Here is a 15,236-nt window from a genome sequence, read left to right as displayed (position 1 = left end):
TGCACTCACTCATCTTTGCATCTGTTCATCCATCCACTGACTTATTCTTGTATTCACCCTCTGACACAAACATAATAAAAACACACTAACTCAACTAACATGTTGGCAAGATACATAAAAGACTACAAGTAGAAAAAAGAAAACATGCTAAACACAGCAAGCATATGCTTGCACTAATGAGGCTAAACATAGCAGCGGGTGGCCATCTTGCGCAAGCCTTGTAAATAGTAGATTGTTGTTTTCAATTTTCAGCTTGGCTCCTACATTTAGAACTAACGTGTTGCCCATCTTAGGCTCGTAGAAAAATGATGCACTACGGGCAACAGCAATCCATAATGGTCTTCTGGAGTAGGGGAAATGGCCACGTAGGAGGCGGCGCTCTGGAGATGAAATGAGCAGAAAGCAAGCAGCTCATTAGCACTGCCTGGAGAGCTAAAGTATCCACTTAGGAAACATTAAAATAAAAAGAAGAGATGCAAAGAAATGAAAGGGGAACAATAAAATGAGAATAATAAAAACTAAAGGACAGGCCAAGCAGCCCTGAGACTGAAGTGCACTCCATTTCTGGTGGATGTACACGTGATCCGAAAATGTTGGTGCAAGCCCGTGACCGATGTGGATTGAACCATCACTCGTGCAGTATGCTGTAATGGATGGAAGCAGAGTTTATATGATAGTCAGACAGACAAATTACAGAATAGATATGACGCAAACGCCATCTTTCTATCTGTTTCTATCGGTCTATCTATCAATCAATCTACATGGGTGTAGTATTTTATTATTTCTCATTACAAGACCCTGCCAGGCTGCTAAGAGCTTCTCACAAGAATTATTGCAGTACACTCTTCTGCTCCTAAATGTAAATATAGTGCATTTAAATAGCGCTCCGCACACCCCCGAAAGGGTCTCTCAGGCGCTGTGCACATACCGCTGTGGAACCCTTCCTGGCCTTTCCCTGTGAAGTGCCCACTCCTGGGCACCCCCAAGGTGAAGCCAGGCATCCTAGCGCTTTTGGGGCCGTTGTGGAGATTAAGCAAGCTACTGCCCAGAGTTGCAGAGTGGGACCCATGATTAGAATAGGCACTGAGGCGAGAATTATCGGGTCCGGGGAAATTGAGCCCAAGACCCGCCGAGGCGGGAATTGAACCCTGGTCCGGGCCAGACCTCTGCATCAAGGTCTGCCGCTCTAACCATTGAGCCACACTTCTCCACCCATTGAGACACACTTCTCCACTTACACCTACAGTTAAAGGCAGTAACCAACACAAAAATCCTTACTGTACAAAGGTCATCTGTACCTCTCTGTAGGCTTTAATACAGGGAAATAACAATCCACCCAAAATGCCTATTGATTTTTACATGTGTTTTTCACAATCAATATGTCAGGCCTGCTGTGATGTTCATGACTTTTCATAATAAACATATAAGACTATGGCATCTTTTTTTTCCCTAGTGAACCAGTCAGGCCTCTAGCTATTATCATTGGTTTGTCACCATAACCAACTGAGGCCTCCTGTACTGAGCTTAAGCCTTACCTTCCGGCAACCATCAGGCATATTCATAAAGCTACATAATATACAATTTACAAAATTACAGTTAGCAAACAGCATGCTATCTCTATCTACTAAGAGGGCCTAACGAGGATTGAGTTAGTGCAATTCTGCTGTACCCGCATTTTGTCAGAGGAGATAACCAGCACCAAAACCCTTGCTTAATATTCTAATCTGTAAGATTCCATGTAACAAAATACTTATCTGTAGGCTTTAATACACAGTAAAAACAATCTACCCTTAAATGCCTATTATCTTTAACTTATAGTTTCCAAAATCAATATGTCTGGCCTAATGTCTTTATCCTAACTTTTCATGATAAACATATTAGGTCTATAGCCTACTCAGTCCTGCTGTACTGAGTATACGTTTTGCCACAAGTCCAGAAAATGCAGAACAATGGGGCTTTTTAGTGAAAGCACACAAATTTGGTCCAGTCAAATTATGCCCCCGGCGGGGGAAATCAACATGTGGGTGGAGCCTAAGCCCCTCTCTCAGTAGTACCCTGAAAGGTCTTTTTTGTTGATTTTATTTTTTTATGTTTTATATAGCACGAATAAGACCCTTTCGGGTGACAGAGCACTTTACAGGTGTATACAAAAATATTGGATAGAACAGGAAGACATGTGGATACAACACATAAATATAGAAAATAGAAATCCATTGTGTACAAATAGTAGAATATTATTTACACGTTATTACCAGAGTAGGCAGTGATATGATTGCACATGAGGTAAACAGAGAGTATATATAGATTATAAACATTGGAGTATATAGACTAGCGTGAGTCCAGATTCAAACATATACCGGCCTGATAAAAGACATCAATTGGGTGTCTGGGGGAGATGGAGGAAGGTTCTCAGGGGGAGAGTAATTTGTTGGATAGTAACTTTTTTACTTCCTTCCTAAAGATGGATGTGGATGGGTTGCATCTGATCTCTGTGTAGAGAGAATTCCATATTTTTGATGCAATTCCAGAGAAGGGTCTGTTGTATGTTTTCTTTTTCTTACATTTTGTACGGCTTAAGAAGTAAGGAGCTAGTGCTTCCACCTAATCAGGTCCGTTTTTGGGTCAGATAGGAGGGAGTATAGTAGTGCAGTCCTTTGTGGGTCATACAAGCAATTTTGAAATGAATTCTAGCCTTGGAGGGTAGCCATTTCAGTGACTGAAGGTCAGGGTGATGTGATCACTTCTTTTAGAACCAGCGATGAGCCTGGCTGCTGCATTTAGTGTAGCCTTTAATGGTGCAAGTGAGGTTTACTGCTGTAATCTAATTTCTATAGTACAAGGGCTTGAACTGCCGTGGTGAGATAAGATATTTTAGTTTCCTAAGAATGTGCAACTGATGGTTACCTCCTCTAGTGATTGAGCTGATGTTTTTTGTATGTAGAGGTCTTTGTCCAAGTTTATTCCTAGCGATTTGGCAGAGTCAGTGATATGTGGGGTACAGTTCAGGGCACCGAGAGGGGGGAGCCAGTCTTTGATTTTGGGAGTGGTGGTGCGATCAGTAGGAATTTAGTTGTAAGGGCATTGAGTTTCAGGTGGTTATGAGTCATCCAGTGTTGTGCTTTAGTCAGGGTGTTGTTTAGGATATCGAAGTCGCTGGGGGAGGAGATTTTCATGTAGAGTTGGGTATTGTCTGCATGCATGTGTTATGAGACATAGGAGAGTTTAAGAATTTCACTGAGGGGCTCTATATGGAAGTTAAACAATGTTGAGGAGAGAACAGAGCCTTGGGGTACGTCTAGTGACAGAGACTGGTCAGAAAAAGAGGTTGGTTGGTTGGTTGGTTAGGAATGCTTTGAGACCTGTTATGTAGAAAGGAGGAGAGCCATTTCAGCACTGAGTCAAGGAGGCCTATCATGTGTTCAAGAAGGTATAGAAGGGTGATATGGCTGATAGTGTCAAAAGCTGCTGATAGATCCAACAGGATTAGGAGGCATGATTCATTCTGGTAGAGTGAGTGTGGGGCATCGTTGATGAATGGAGCATGGCATTTTCGGTGCTAAGGGCAGATCGGAAGCCAGATTGGCAGTGGTCGAAGAGTTGGAATTTCTCTATGTGGTTGTGAAGCTGTATGTGTGAACATTGTTCTAGGCGTTTGGCCAGCGTATAGAGGTTTGAGATCGGGTGGTAGCTGTTGAGGTTGAATTGGCTGGAGTTGGGGTTTTTTTCAAGATAGGGGTAAACTGGCCACTTTTGAGGAGCCTTGGGAAAGGGAAGCATTGATTATCCCAGTCCATGGTGGGAGTAGGCGGTAAATGGATTTCTTTAAGAATTTGGACTGGAGGGGTTCGCTGAAGTGGTTGGAGATTTTCAGAGAGGACAGAAGATTTAAAGTGCCATTTCCATCAAGGGTTTTGAAGCTAGATGGGTGAGAAGGGGGGATATTTTGGCCCTGTATCCTGATAGGAAGGGGAGAGGTGTGGGGGGTTCATGTGGAAATAGGTTAATGGTGTTCTCGATATCGTTAGATATTTGCAAGGTTTTATCTGCAAAAAAAGAGGCAACTGTTACTGTTGGATAAAGTTTTGTTAGCTGCGGAAGTGGGATTGTGTTTGGGGTTTGATTGGTGTTTAATAATTTCAAAGAGTTTTTAAGGTTGATTGGTTGCAAAGTCTAGTTGATGTTTAGAAGAAAGCCGCTTTGGAGTACCTAATGTGTGCATCTATTGTAAGCACTACGTTTTTGATGTAGGAGTAGGGGGAATATCTCCATGCTCTTTCTGCAAGTGTGAATTGTCTGCATTCTTTGTTTAGGTTAGAGTTGAACCAAGAGTTGGATCTTTTAGACGGGATACTTTTAAGTTGTTTTAGAGCCAGGGTATCCATGTTTTTGGTCAGAGAGTTTAAGTAATGATCAGTGAGGTCATGGACGTTGTTCATAGAGGAGGGTGGGGGCAGGAAGTTGTTCCTGAGAGTAGATATAGTGTGTGAGTCAATGTTGTGGCTGTATGTAACCCAGTGTTTGGCTTTCGTTGGTTGGCCCATATAAGTGATGGACTCTTTTTTTAGGAAGACGGTGATGCTGTGGTGGTCAGTCCAGTCGCATATTAGAATGGATTCAATTTGTATGGTCTATCATCAGCAATGATTAAGTCTAGGGTGCTCATTTGTTATGGGTTGGGCTGTTGCAGGCTTGGATAAGGTTGAGGTCCTGGAGGAAGGATTTAAAACTGTTCACGAGCGGGTCATTGGAATTGTTCCAGTGGATATTGAAATCTCCAAGGAAAATATGGTTGGAGTGCTCTTCATTGTTGGCAGTAATCATCTCCATGATCTGGTCAATGAATGTGTGGTTTTCTCCTGGCGGCTAATAAAATGTGTGGCGGGAGCTCCTTGAATTGTTAGTAGTGGTTATGTCTATCTTGAGGTATTCACGAGAGGGCAGAGATGTAGTGTGTGATGGTTTCATAGAGAGTGAGGATCTGAATATACAGGCTAGACCACCTCCTGAGACTCCTGAGTGATCTAGTCTAATGATGTCATGACGGGGGTGGCAAGGGTGTTGAGGATAGGAGTAGAGGATTCGTTCAACCAGGTTTCAGCGAGCCTGAGGATGTCTAGGTCTGAATTGAGTATGATCTCAGCTATGACGACTGCGTGTTTCATAAGGTTGCAAAATACTTGTACTGCCAAACCAGACCTAAAAATCTATGTAGATTAGTGTTACCCTGAGCATCCCATACAGCTCTCAAATTTAAAACAGCACTATAAAATTTGTGATGGAAGAAGAGTGGGGATCTATGTTTCTGGTGGAGAAAAACAAACACCATACATTATGTGGGTATCATTCTAAGGCATTTTAACAGCATTACAGTATCATGTGTTTTACCCTGAAAGCTCAGGCAACCCTGCGGCTGCTGGCTCAGGCAGTTGGGTAAATAAGCAAAATAATCATTGCTGTGATTTTTTTTTATTTTGCGGAAACATTCACCTTCTGCTCAACCAAAACATGTACTCTTGGCTACCAGTATGTGGGCGGAGCAAAGTCCCTCTCTGTAATACTCTTGAAAGGTCTTATGTATATTGATCACATTACATCTGGCGACACCTGTGCTGTCAAGCCAGAACAAAAAATTCCTCCCAAAAAAAAAACAGAAATAAACCAAACCGACACGGTTCTTCCTTCTTCTGAAACATTTGCTATTTCCGATAGTGAAAACAGTTTTTTCCCAGTATTTTAAACCTGTATACAAGTTGTTCACTTTTATGTCTGCCAAAAAGTTGACCTCCCTGTTGCCATAGCTGCGGTCCATGGGTTGTGCTCTTACAGTGCGTCATGTCCTCTTTGTTTCAGCTGTTTCCAATTGGTGTTACACCCATAGCGCGGTTTTACATAAAAATGGGTTGTCTTTCTTTTTAAACCATCTTTTTATAGAAACAGAAGCGCCAAGGAGTTTTCTGTTAGGTTTCATTCGTCATCATTAATGCCCTTTAAAGTGCACTTTTGTCGCTAGAGTGACTCTGGGTTTGATATATCTTGAATCTGAGGGAGGCAGCTCAGCACGGTCAGGCTCCTGTTCAGATAATATACACTGAATGAACCTGGATTCAGAGAGAAAATTTGGGATATTACAGGTTATGAATTTTTATGGCAGGTCAATTAATAGTCTGTCGACCTCAGGGAATTCTGTTAGACTTTAAGATCATACATTAATTCAATAAAGTGGAAGCAAATAGTACATATGTATTTGTTTATGCAGTTTTATTTAGCAGAGACTAGGTTTGTGGAGAAGGCACAGTGATATACTGCGAAATGTACATAGTTTGACTCATCCAAAGCTGTAGGCCATCAAACGTACAAATATTAAAATGCTATGCACATATGCTTAAATCTGGATAGAAGCCACCTGTGGATGGCAACAGTCTTTGTGAGTATAATGTTCTGCACTCTGCGTGTTGGAGGGAGCAGTGTAGCAGGTGAGCCTGGGACTGATTCTTAAGGCCTTACAAAACCGTGATTCTATTTCACAGCGAGGAGATTGGTGAACTGGCCAATGGTCAGGCATCAGGTGGTCTTTAACATTCTGTGCCTAACTTTTGGCGCATCCATCAGCTTTCTGGACACTTTCTGCAGGGAAATATTTTATTTCTGTGTCTACCTGAGCATTGAAATATGTAGATCAAAATCTGCTAGAGGCTTAACCATCCAAGTATACACACAATGGAGCCCAAAGTAAGCACTACAAAGTCTGTACCTTGGTATTCTCTCCGTAGCAGATCTATAAATGGCCATCTCTACTTAGTCTTCTGCAATGTGGTAATCTCATTCCTATTCAGTAAGGTTCAATACGTTTTTTCACCTTGTGCTTTAGTTTGCATATAATCTCTTGGATGTAGAGCAGCGATGTCGTGAACAGTGTTGGGGAATAATGTACATAATTGCTAGTGCATTATATTACTTGTAAGAGTAGTTCAGAAGTCTAATCTATGATTTCAGGTGCACCCAAGATATAAGGGTCTGTAGATACAATGAATTTAAGATACAATCTTGGTTTATGGACTGTAGGCACGTCTCGGCTGTAGCCGCAGAGTTTGTACTGCATGTATAGACGGCTCTGGATGCTGGTTGTCTTTGTGTTTGATGATGAAGAGTTCAAAAGCTCTTTGTGTTTCAGCTGGAAGCTTCTGTGAGCATCTTAAGATGGTGTCGGCTCTGCTTTCTGCGTTGCAGTACCTGCTTTCGATTACATTGTTGCACATTAGGTTGTGGCTTTTGGTATCAAAGGTTAAATGTTTGTGAATATCTCAGTTTAGTAGCCCATGTGATGCTTAGACCTGACCTTGACTTGTCTGTGTACGCATAAACTCTTGTATTTGAGGCACTGTTGTACCAGACTCTACTATGTTTTCCAAGATTGTAAAACGTAGCCCTTGTATATGTATCCTGAATTCAGTCCCACCAGTCATCCATGTGTCCTGTGAGGGGTGTGTCACTCCAACACACACTAAGTCATCTTATTCTCTGACAAAATTTGCTGCTTTTTTTTTTTCTTCTTCTTCTCATGAGTTTGCCACCTCTATATTATTTAATGTTTTTTATTGCCCTCTAGTTTTGACTTGGGGTTTCTGCTGTTACACAGGCTGCCTTCTGTTGAGGATCCGTTCACAGTGATGTGGTTTGCCTGCTTTGTCTTGGCAGGGCTTAGCCGTACAGCTGTGGCACAGTTTGTCCTCTGTGGAGGGTGGCTTCCTAACAATGGCATGACTTCTCTGTTACACTGCAGCTGGAGGCGGGTGCCAGCTGTGGCACTTCTCTTTCCTGTAAATCAGTTGGCTTTAGTGAAAAGACTTATTCTTTTCTATGGTTAAGACCAGTAACTTAAAAGCAGGTTGGGTATGAACAACTTGCAGTATGAATGTTTTTTTTCCTCTTACACTTCTGTTTGAGTGCAGCACCATGCCATTTTTTCCTTTTTTTTTAATTCTGTAATTATAGCTTCCTTGAGATGTTGCTGTTCCTTCTTCAGTTCTATCACCTTTTGTTTTGCTGTTTTCAACAAGCTATATGTTTCATATGGGAGATAGCCCAAAGCACTCACTCCCTTGCACTTTTTGCATCTGTCCATCCTCTCCAGTGCATGGCCCTTGATCATTAGTTTTCTGTGCAGCTGAAAACGCACCCGATTGTAAACTCACTGCAGAGGCCGGATACGCGTGCATTTCTGGTTCAAAAGACAATCCACAAATGGGGGTGGAGGGCTTCACTTAAGTACAGATGTGAGTTCCACCATAACGCCCATCCCTCCATATTTCCCAAAGTGGATAAAGAATTAATAGCATAAAAAATGTAACTTGTTTGCCAAAAATTGTACAAAACTAGCTCTTTCATGTACCTTGGATTAGGGTGTTATCGGTCAGCAATGCCCCTTATAAACGCTATGAAAATCTACAATTCGGTACATTTCAAAATTTATTTTTGATTTAGTTAAATGATTTGGTGTGGGCCAACTACTGCAGTGGATATTTCTGTGCGCTTCCAGAGAATATATTTTCATTGAGCAATGACTTAAAGCCCCTTCAGTCTTTTTGTCAAGAAAGTAAAGATGTTCTATGCTGGGCAAGATAGTTCTGTGGATTAATGCAGCTCCTGGAAATATCTGCTTATCCTGCAAGGCGCATATCTATCTATCTTCTGTAGCTCATCTGTTTGCATCGTTGTAATACCGTGAAGCTCTCCAGTGATCTAATTGCCTGTTTTACCGGAAAACTAATTATTAGCTGGCATTCTTCCAGATTTTGTTCAAACCATAGCAGAGGGCTAATTTTGCATCCTTCAAAAACACCTCAGAGGGATAGGGCTTTGTGTATGCAAAAAGGTGACCTAACAGGCTTTCAAAAAATGTCCTCTTTAATGCTGGTGGCAAATTACTATAGTTTGCTTGTACTTTATATACAATATATTAAACAAATAGGGATATTTCCCCTTTCTTCTCTATTTGATGCACCTCATAGCTAAAGCAGCTTAAGGGTCTATACAGAGGTTGTAGTATTGCAGGAACCATGCCATGAGTGGCTGGTGCATACATTCAAACTTACCAACTAATAACTTCTTAGAAAAAATCTTATTCTTTGGATTAGAGAACTGTAAGTCTAATGAAGTCTGCGTCTACATTAACAACAAAGATAATGTCATCTTATGAAAAGACGTCTGTTTAGGCATGTTCCAGTATGTTGTTACTTGTTTGGAATATACTTATTTTAAATTTGACATAGCTTGTGGAAATTGATATAGCCCATTAGTTGTGTAGCATATTTCTGCTTTTGTTGTATGGATGTAGTTTTATTTGCCGAGTACAACCTATATAGATGGCACTGGGGCTCTGAACAGCAGGTGTAGTACCTGTGGTATGTTTCAAAGTTATTTAAAATGGCGAGGATTGTTCAGGAGGGTGTAACTATTGTGTAGTTGTATTGCTGTCCGAAGAGGTATGTCCTCAGTACCTTTCTGAATCGCAGGAGGATCCAGGCAATCAGGTTGTTGATGGGGATCGTATTCCAGATTTTTGGTGCTTAGAGGGAGAATCTGTTTAGAGCATGAACTGTTGGGCGGAGGGTAGGAAAGGCAACCTGGGACTTCACAGCAGGCAGGATCTGGGTGATAATACTTAGGCGAGGCCTAATTGCACCCAACAATTCAACCTTTGCCCAGTAAGGGGTAACATAGGTCGAGCAGACTGCTTGGCCTTTACCACAGATCCAAAATATGTCCACTTGACTGAGAGGGGCTATTTATTTACATATAGTTACTGTAGGTTTGGGATCAACCCTACACGTCAGTGGTTCTCAGGGAAGCCTAGTCGTGCCCCTTTCCTGACTTCAGTAGCTCTCCTAGCCCTCTAAATACAACACAAACCATTAGATCAGCAAAAGGCGTGATTAATCCTCGGCTGTGTATTTTTTTTTTATCGAACAATGGTCCTGACGGAGAAAGATTCGCACCAAATCACCAAAGTCTGTAATTGAACAAATGCTCATAAAGAAAGCTTAAACATGGAAATAAATCCAAAAACATGTAGGCCCGGACAAAGCACTTATTGAATAAATGCCATATATTTATAGTAATTAAAGAACAATGAATCATGTAGTCGCTGGGCAACAAGGTGATCCAGAACTGCTAGGTTAGAAAATTCTCATGCACCGTATCAAAAAGTAGTGACTGCATATATGTAAAACAACGAGATTCAGATTCTTTTTGTAGGCCCGTCCATTATGTCCCAATTTATAGTCTCTCTTCTATGGGCTAATTAGTCATATGTCCAAAAGAGGGAGTTACAGTGCAGGTGGCATCTAGATTCTGACAGCACAAACCTGCCTCAGTTTATCACTTAAAAAGGCCCGCAAAGATGAGAAATGTTTTGGAATTTGGGGTGTTAAATACCAATCCTGCTTGTATTTTCACATTTCCAAATTGAAAACTCTGACTCGGAGGTAATTGCCATACCGAGTAAATTCCCGAAATCTTGGGAACCTTATTTAAGGGCTTCGTACATTCCCCACTCCCTCCTGTGCGACTTGGAACCAGGGCTGGAGACAGCAAATCCTTACTACTGTGTAGAACAACTTTGTTTAAGTGTAAATAACGATTCTCGATCTTATATCGATATTGAATAATTGCATTGCTTTTTACATCAGTTGAAAGGATGGGCTTTCTGTCCACGTCACGCCATGCTTCCTGGCTTGGGTGAAGTCGGAAGTGTAGCTTTGGCCGCTCATTGAAAATGTTTCCCTCGACGTCAAGCCTTCAAAGAGAACAGGAGTACTTCTGTTAGCAAACGAGTTGGGCCCGGTACCTGCCCTGTGCGGTGTAGGGTACCTGCAGTTTCATCCTGTCATCACTATCAAATTCTAATAAAGATAAAGGTATTTCATTTCAGAGATGGGCAGCCAGCATGCTTCCAACCCATAATCTCTTCTTAGTTCGGATTTCCATTGCTGCACATCTGATACCTTATCTGATTCAGCCCAACTAATTGTGTTTTTTTTTTTTTCTTCTTCCTATTGCCTTTTCCCTTCTGTTCATCTGGCGCTGGATGTTTGGAAACTGCAGAACTCTGTTTGGAAACAAGATCCAGTCGGTGGCCAAGAAAGCGTTCTCAGGCTTGGAGGCCCTCGAGCACCTGTGAGTATCCCAGCATGCTTTGCGGTTTGAAGGGCTTTGCCAAAAGTGGCTGCTTGAGAAGTCTGCTAGCAATTTAATAGCGTCTTTGTAAGCTGAGAAGCTGGTCCATTTGTGGAGGCCAGCTGCTTCCTTCTCATTATAAGTTAGCTTCAACTTCGGCCTCTTTTTCTGTGTGCCAGGAACAAAGTTATACAACATATGGAACATTTGTGTCCTCTTAATTATTTGATTGGGATTTGAATAAACATCTTTTTTGGAGCCTCTGTAACTTCCAACTCACACTAAGTACCGCAGATTATTTTTCTGCTCTGCATGAATAATTAATGTTTAAAATTTCGGACTGGCAGAGCCTCTTACACATTTTGTTGCGTCTCTGGGGTGTGTGACTGACTGATTTGTGTATGAATTCAGAAGAAAGCAGAAAGTTCATCCAATCAGTGCTTGGAAGCAACTTGCGTACTTTGACAGATTGCTTTCTTCACTCCCAGATCTGATGCCCGTGGCGCCCAGTCTTAGTATTAATTCTTATTATTTCACCAGGTTATTTAATGGTGAAGGCAGAATGCAATTTCTTTTATAGAGACATTTTCAGTGTGTCGTAAGAACAATGTTAATCTAGTGATGCTTGCCACACGTTTCTTTGTTCAAAACCATAATGTGCCTCACTGATGAATTGTATGTGTTTGTTTTGCACAGGGCCTGCACATTTGTGTGGTGGGATGTAGATTCTGGTTTTGATCTCACATGGGTTATCCTATTGTGGGTTTTAAGTGTAGCATTCCAGATATTACTTTGAACTTGTACAACAACGCCCACCCCCTCTGCCATTGGTCAAATTCACATTGAGAGAGGAAAACTTGGATAAAGACAACCACTTGCTCTCAGTCGCACATCCTTGGAGGATCATGAGCGAAAACTTCATCCTAGTGTGATGGAAATTCTATTCTCCAGATTGGGGTGTTCATATGTGGATCTCCAGGCCATAGGCCAGAACAGAAAACATCATCAGAAATGTGCCATACATTTCTCTCTGAAGGGATCTTTGGGAGATGCCTTTAGGTCCTGTTGGTCACAGGCCTGCTTTATGCATTTCTCCCAATCCAGCTTCTGTTTAAAGTTCTGCCGAAGGTGCATGAGGATCAGGCACAGAAATACGGATGTTCCTGATCACGTCATACTGGATGAGGATGGTTTAGTACTCCAATCTGTTCGAACTCAGCACTCTGGACCCGTCTTGCTCTTCCTAAACAGGGTGCATCTTGTCTCGAAGCAGCTCAGCTAAGACCCTTTACCCAAATCACTGCACCTGAACGCGTGGAGATTGAGTGGTGGCAACTAGAGATTCCGCTTACTGCTGGAAGTTATGGATGTCATCTAGGCTGCCAAGAAATACTCCATAAAATCTTGTGCAGGTCGCTGGAATAAATGTGTTCAGTGGTGCGAGTCACAATGTCTGAAATCATTTCAGCCACGCCATTCTCACGTGCTACACGTAGGATGTTTGTAGCCTAGTAGGTGTGGTAGACTGGCCTACCACTGGATATTCTAAAGGGTTACATGGCAGCCCAATGCACCTTTACTTGCTGTGTCTTACTCAGTTTGTTTCTCGTCAGATTTGAATCTTGTGTTCCTCGTGTCATCGCTACTAAAACCCATGCAAAATTGCATGTTTCAAGAACTGTTTTCTTAGTACCAGTGACTTTGGCCCTTAGTGTTGATGAACTTCAGGCCCTCTCAGTCCGATTGCCATTTATGGTATTCTACCCAGGTATATTGGTTCTTCACACCAGTCCATATTTCTTTCCAAATCGACCTTTCATGTGGGTGAGTCAATTACTCCTCCTGATCCCACCAAAAAGTAGTAAGTGCTGCATAGAGTGGACACTAGCGGCTGCTACCGGTCCCAGGTGGTGAGACGGGGGGCGAGGGGGAAGCCGAAGGACGAAACAAAAAAATAACACTTACCTGGAATGGCCGGCCCCCTGGCCGTTCGACTGCTGCCTCTCCTGTGTACTCCAAGTCAACTTCCTACAGACTTCCGGCAACAGGAAGCACCCGGCAGACAGGCTCCCCTGAGCCAATCACAACATTGCAATGCAGCATTGTGATTGGTCTGAGATCCGTGGATCGGCACTAAGAGTGCAACAGGGAGCCTCTGCATGTTCCTGACCAGGCTGTGTAATGCTGCCTGGTAGGAACATGCAAAGTGCGCATGGGCTGTTTGGTCGGCCCTGCTCTGGCCAGCCTCGCCCGCCTCTCCAGAGAGCCACTGACCGCTATAGGAAAAATAACATAAGTTATTATCATGTTATTTTTCTTTTTGTTCAGTGGGGTGACGCTCCTCTGCCTTAGCGGAGGGGCCACCACTGAAAGTGGACACTAGGTGAGGTGTATAATGTCTCACTACATCGACCACACCTGAGAGGGTTTTGTGAATGATCAGCTATTTGTAGGCTTTGCAGGAGCCAGGATGGGCAAATCACCCTTTTTATTAAGACCTGCTATGCCGTGGCCAATTAAGACCCCCCCCTAACGGTCATTTGTGCTACTCCAACAGGCTGCTTTTATTGCTCTCACCAGTGGCTTACCAGTAGTTGACATCAGCCAAATGGTTACGTGGTCATCTTTACATACATTGGCTAGCATTATTGCCTCACAGCTCAAGCACACAGTGGCATACTTTGCCAGGGCTGCATTGCATGACCCCCTTTTATAATCATTACTACTCACTCCTATCTCCTAGAGTGCATCACTTTGAGGCTTATTCATAAGTTGAACACTCTGCAGGAATAGGTATTCATTAGAATAGAAAATGTACTTCCCTTCTATAACAGTCTTTCTGGTTTTTATTCTATCTTCCTGCAGATTCTTTTCTGCCCTCCCTTCTCTCCTGTGTATTAGTGTTGTGAGTATTAAGATCCTGTGGTAGGCAAACCTATCATATGATGTATTGTAAGATCTCCGGTAGGCAAACATATCATGCTGTATTATTGCTGTCATTGTTGCTTTCTTGCTTCCTTTCCACACATCTCTTTGGGGAATTGTAATAGTACCAGAAACTGATGCCAGTGCGGTGGTTGGCATCTTATATATTCTGATGTTGTCGCATACCGGGCGGGAGGAGTCAATGCTGTGGCCACATGGCACCACCTGGCATGTTAGAGAGCTATTACTGGGGAACAACGTCCAGATCCAGTCTGGCACCTGGGGGATATTCATAAGGTGAGGAATCTGTGGGAAGATCTAGTATCCAAAGGGAAGACTCTTGTCATTTTTGGCCTACCCACAGCCTCTCCCTTTTGTTTAGAATGAACAATACTTTGCTTCATGCCACTGTTGGAAGAACTCTTTTAGCACAATGATTCACCCCAGCTAATTTAACCCAAACCGATCTCTCTGTATCCAACAAAGCAACATCAGCAACTACACTACCTGAGATAGACCATCCGGCAGTGCTAGGCTTACTGGATCCATCTATAAGCATTGCCATGCCTCATGCCTGTCAGCCATTTTGGTGTTTAGCCCTGTGACATTTAATCAGTTTATGGTTGGTGCTGCAGAGTCTTTGTTGTTCACATCTCCTGCTGTCTTGTACTATTGCAAGCTAATGCCTTAGGCCATTAACAAATTCTTCACTGATGAAATAGACCAGATCAGACACCACACTGAGTGACCACCATACCTCCCAACTGTCTGTGGACCTGAATTGACCTTATTCAAACCTCTCACATTTACTGATCACTTCAATGAGGACGCCACTATATCAGAGCAAAACATATTCTATCCATCCTAGTACAAGGAAAGGATCCAAGATGCTGTCTGAGCAGGCACACCTTTGAGGTTCCCCCACATTGCCTTCTCAATGAGCCCCAGACCAATATAATTGCCTCAGTGCCTATGGTGAACACGTTTGGTTTTTACCATACATCATGCTGTGTAGTATTGAAATGCCTTGCCCCTTAGCCCTGTGAGTGGTGCATTTGTTTTAATTGGTGTGTTTGCACCAAAATCCCCATGTTTTCCCCCAGAAACTTGTAATAGGTGCTATTTATCGCACCTGA

At 42.6% G+C, this 15,236-nt stretch overlaps 1 protein-coding gene across 2 annotated transcripts in view; it reads left to right on the top strand.

Annotated features, from left to right (window-relative positions):
- Window positions 1-15,236, top strand: part of LRIG1 (leucine rich repeats and immunoglobulin like domains 1) — a 244,611-nt gene that overhangs the window by 177,034 nt on the left and 52,341 nt on the right. For both annotated transcript variants that reach the window (XM_085624766.1, XM_085624767.1), the window contains exon 10: window positions 11,104-11,175. In XM_085624766.1, coding sequence (XP_085480892.1) covers window positions 11,104-11,175 — 72 coding nt within the window. The remainder of the gene's footprint in view (window positions 1-11,103; window positions 11,176-15,236) is intronic.

This window comes from Triturus cristatus, chromosome 9, assembly GCF_964204655.1.
Source record: "Triturus cristatus chromosome 9, aTriCri1.1, whole genome shotgun sequence".
NCBI classification, from domain to species: domain Eukaryota; kingdom Metazoa; phylum Chordata; class Amphibia; order Caudata; family Salamandridae; genus Triturus; species Triturus cristatus.
The sequence above is the reverse complement of the archived record's forward strand: the minus strand, read 5'-3'. Positions and strand labels throughout refer to the sequence as shown.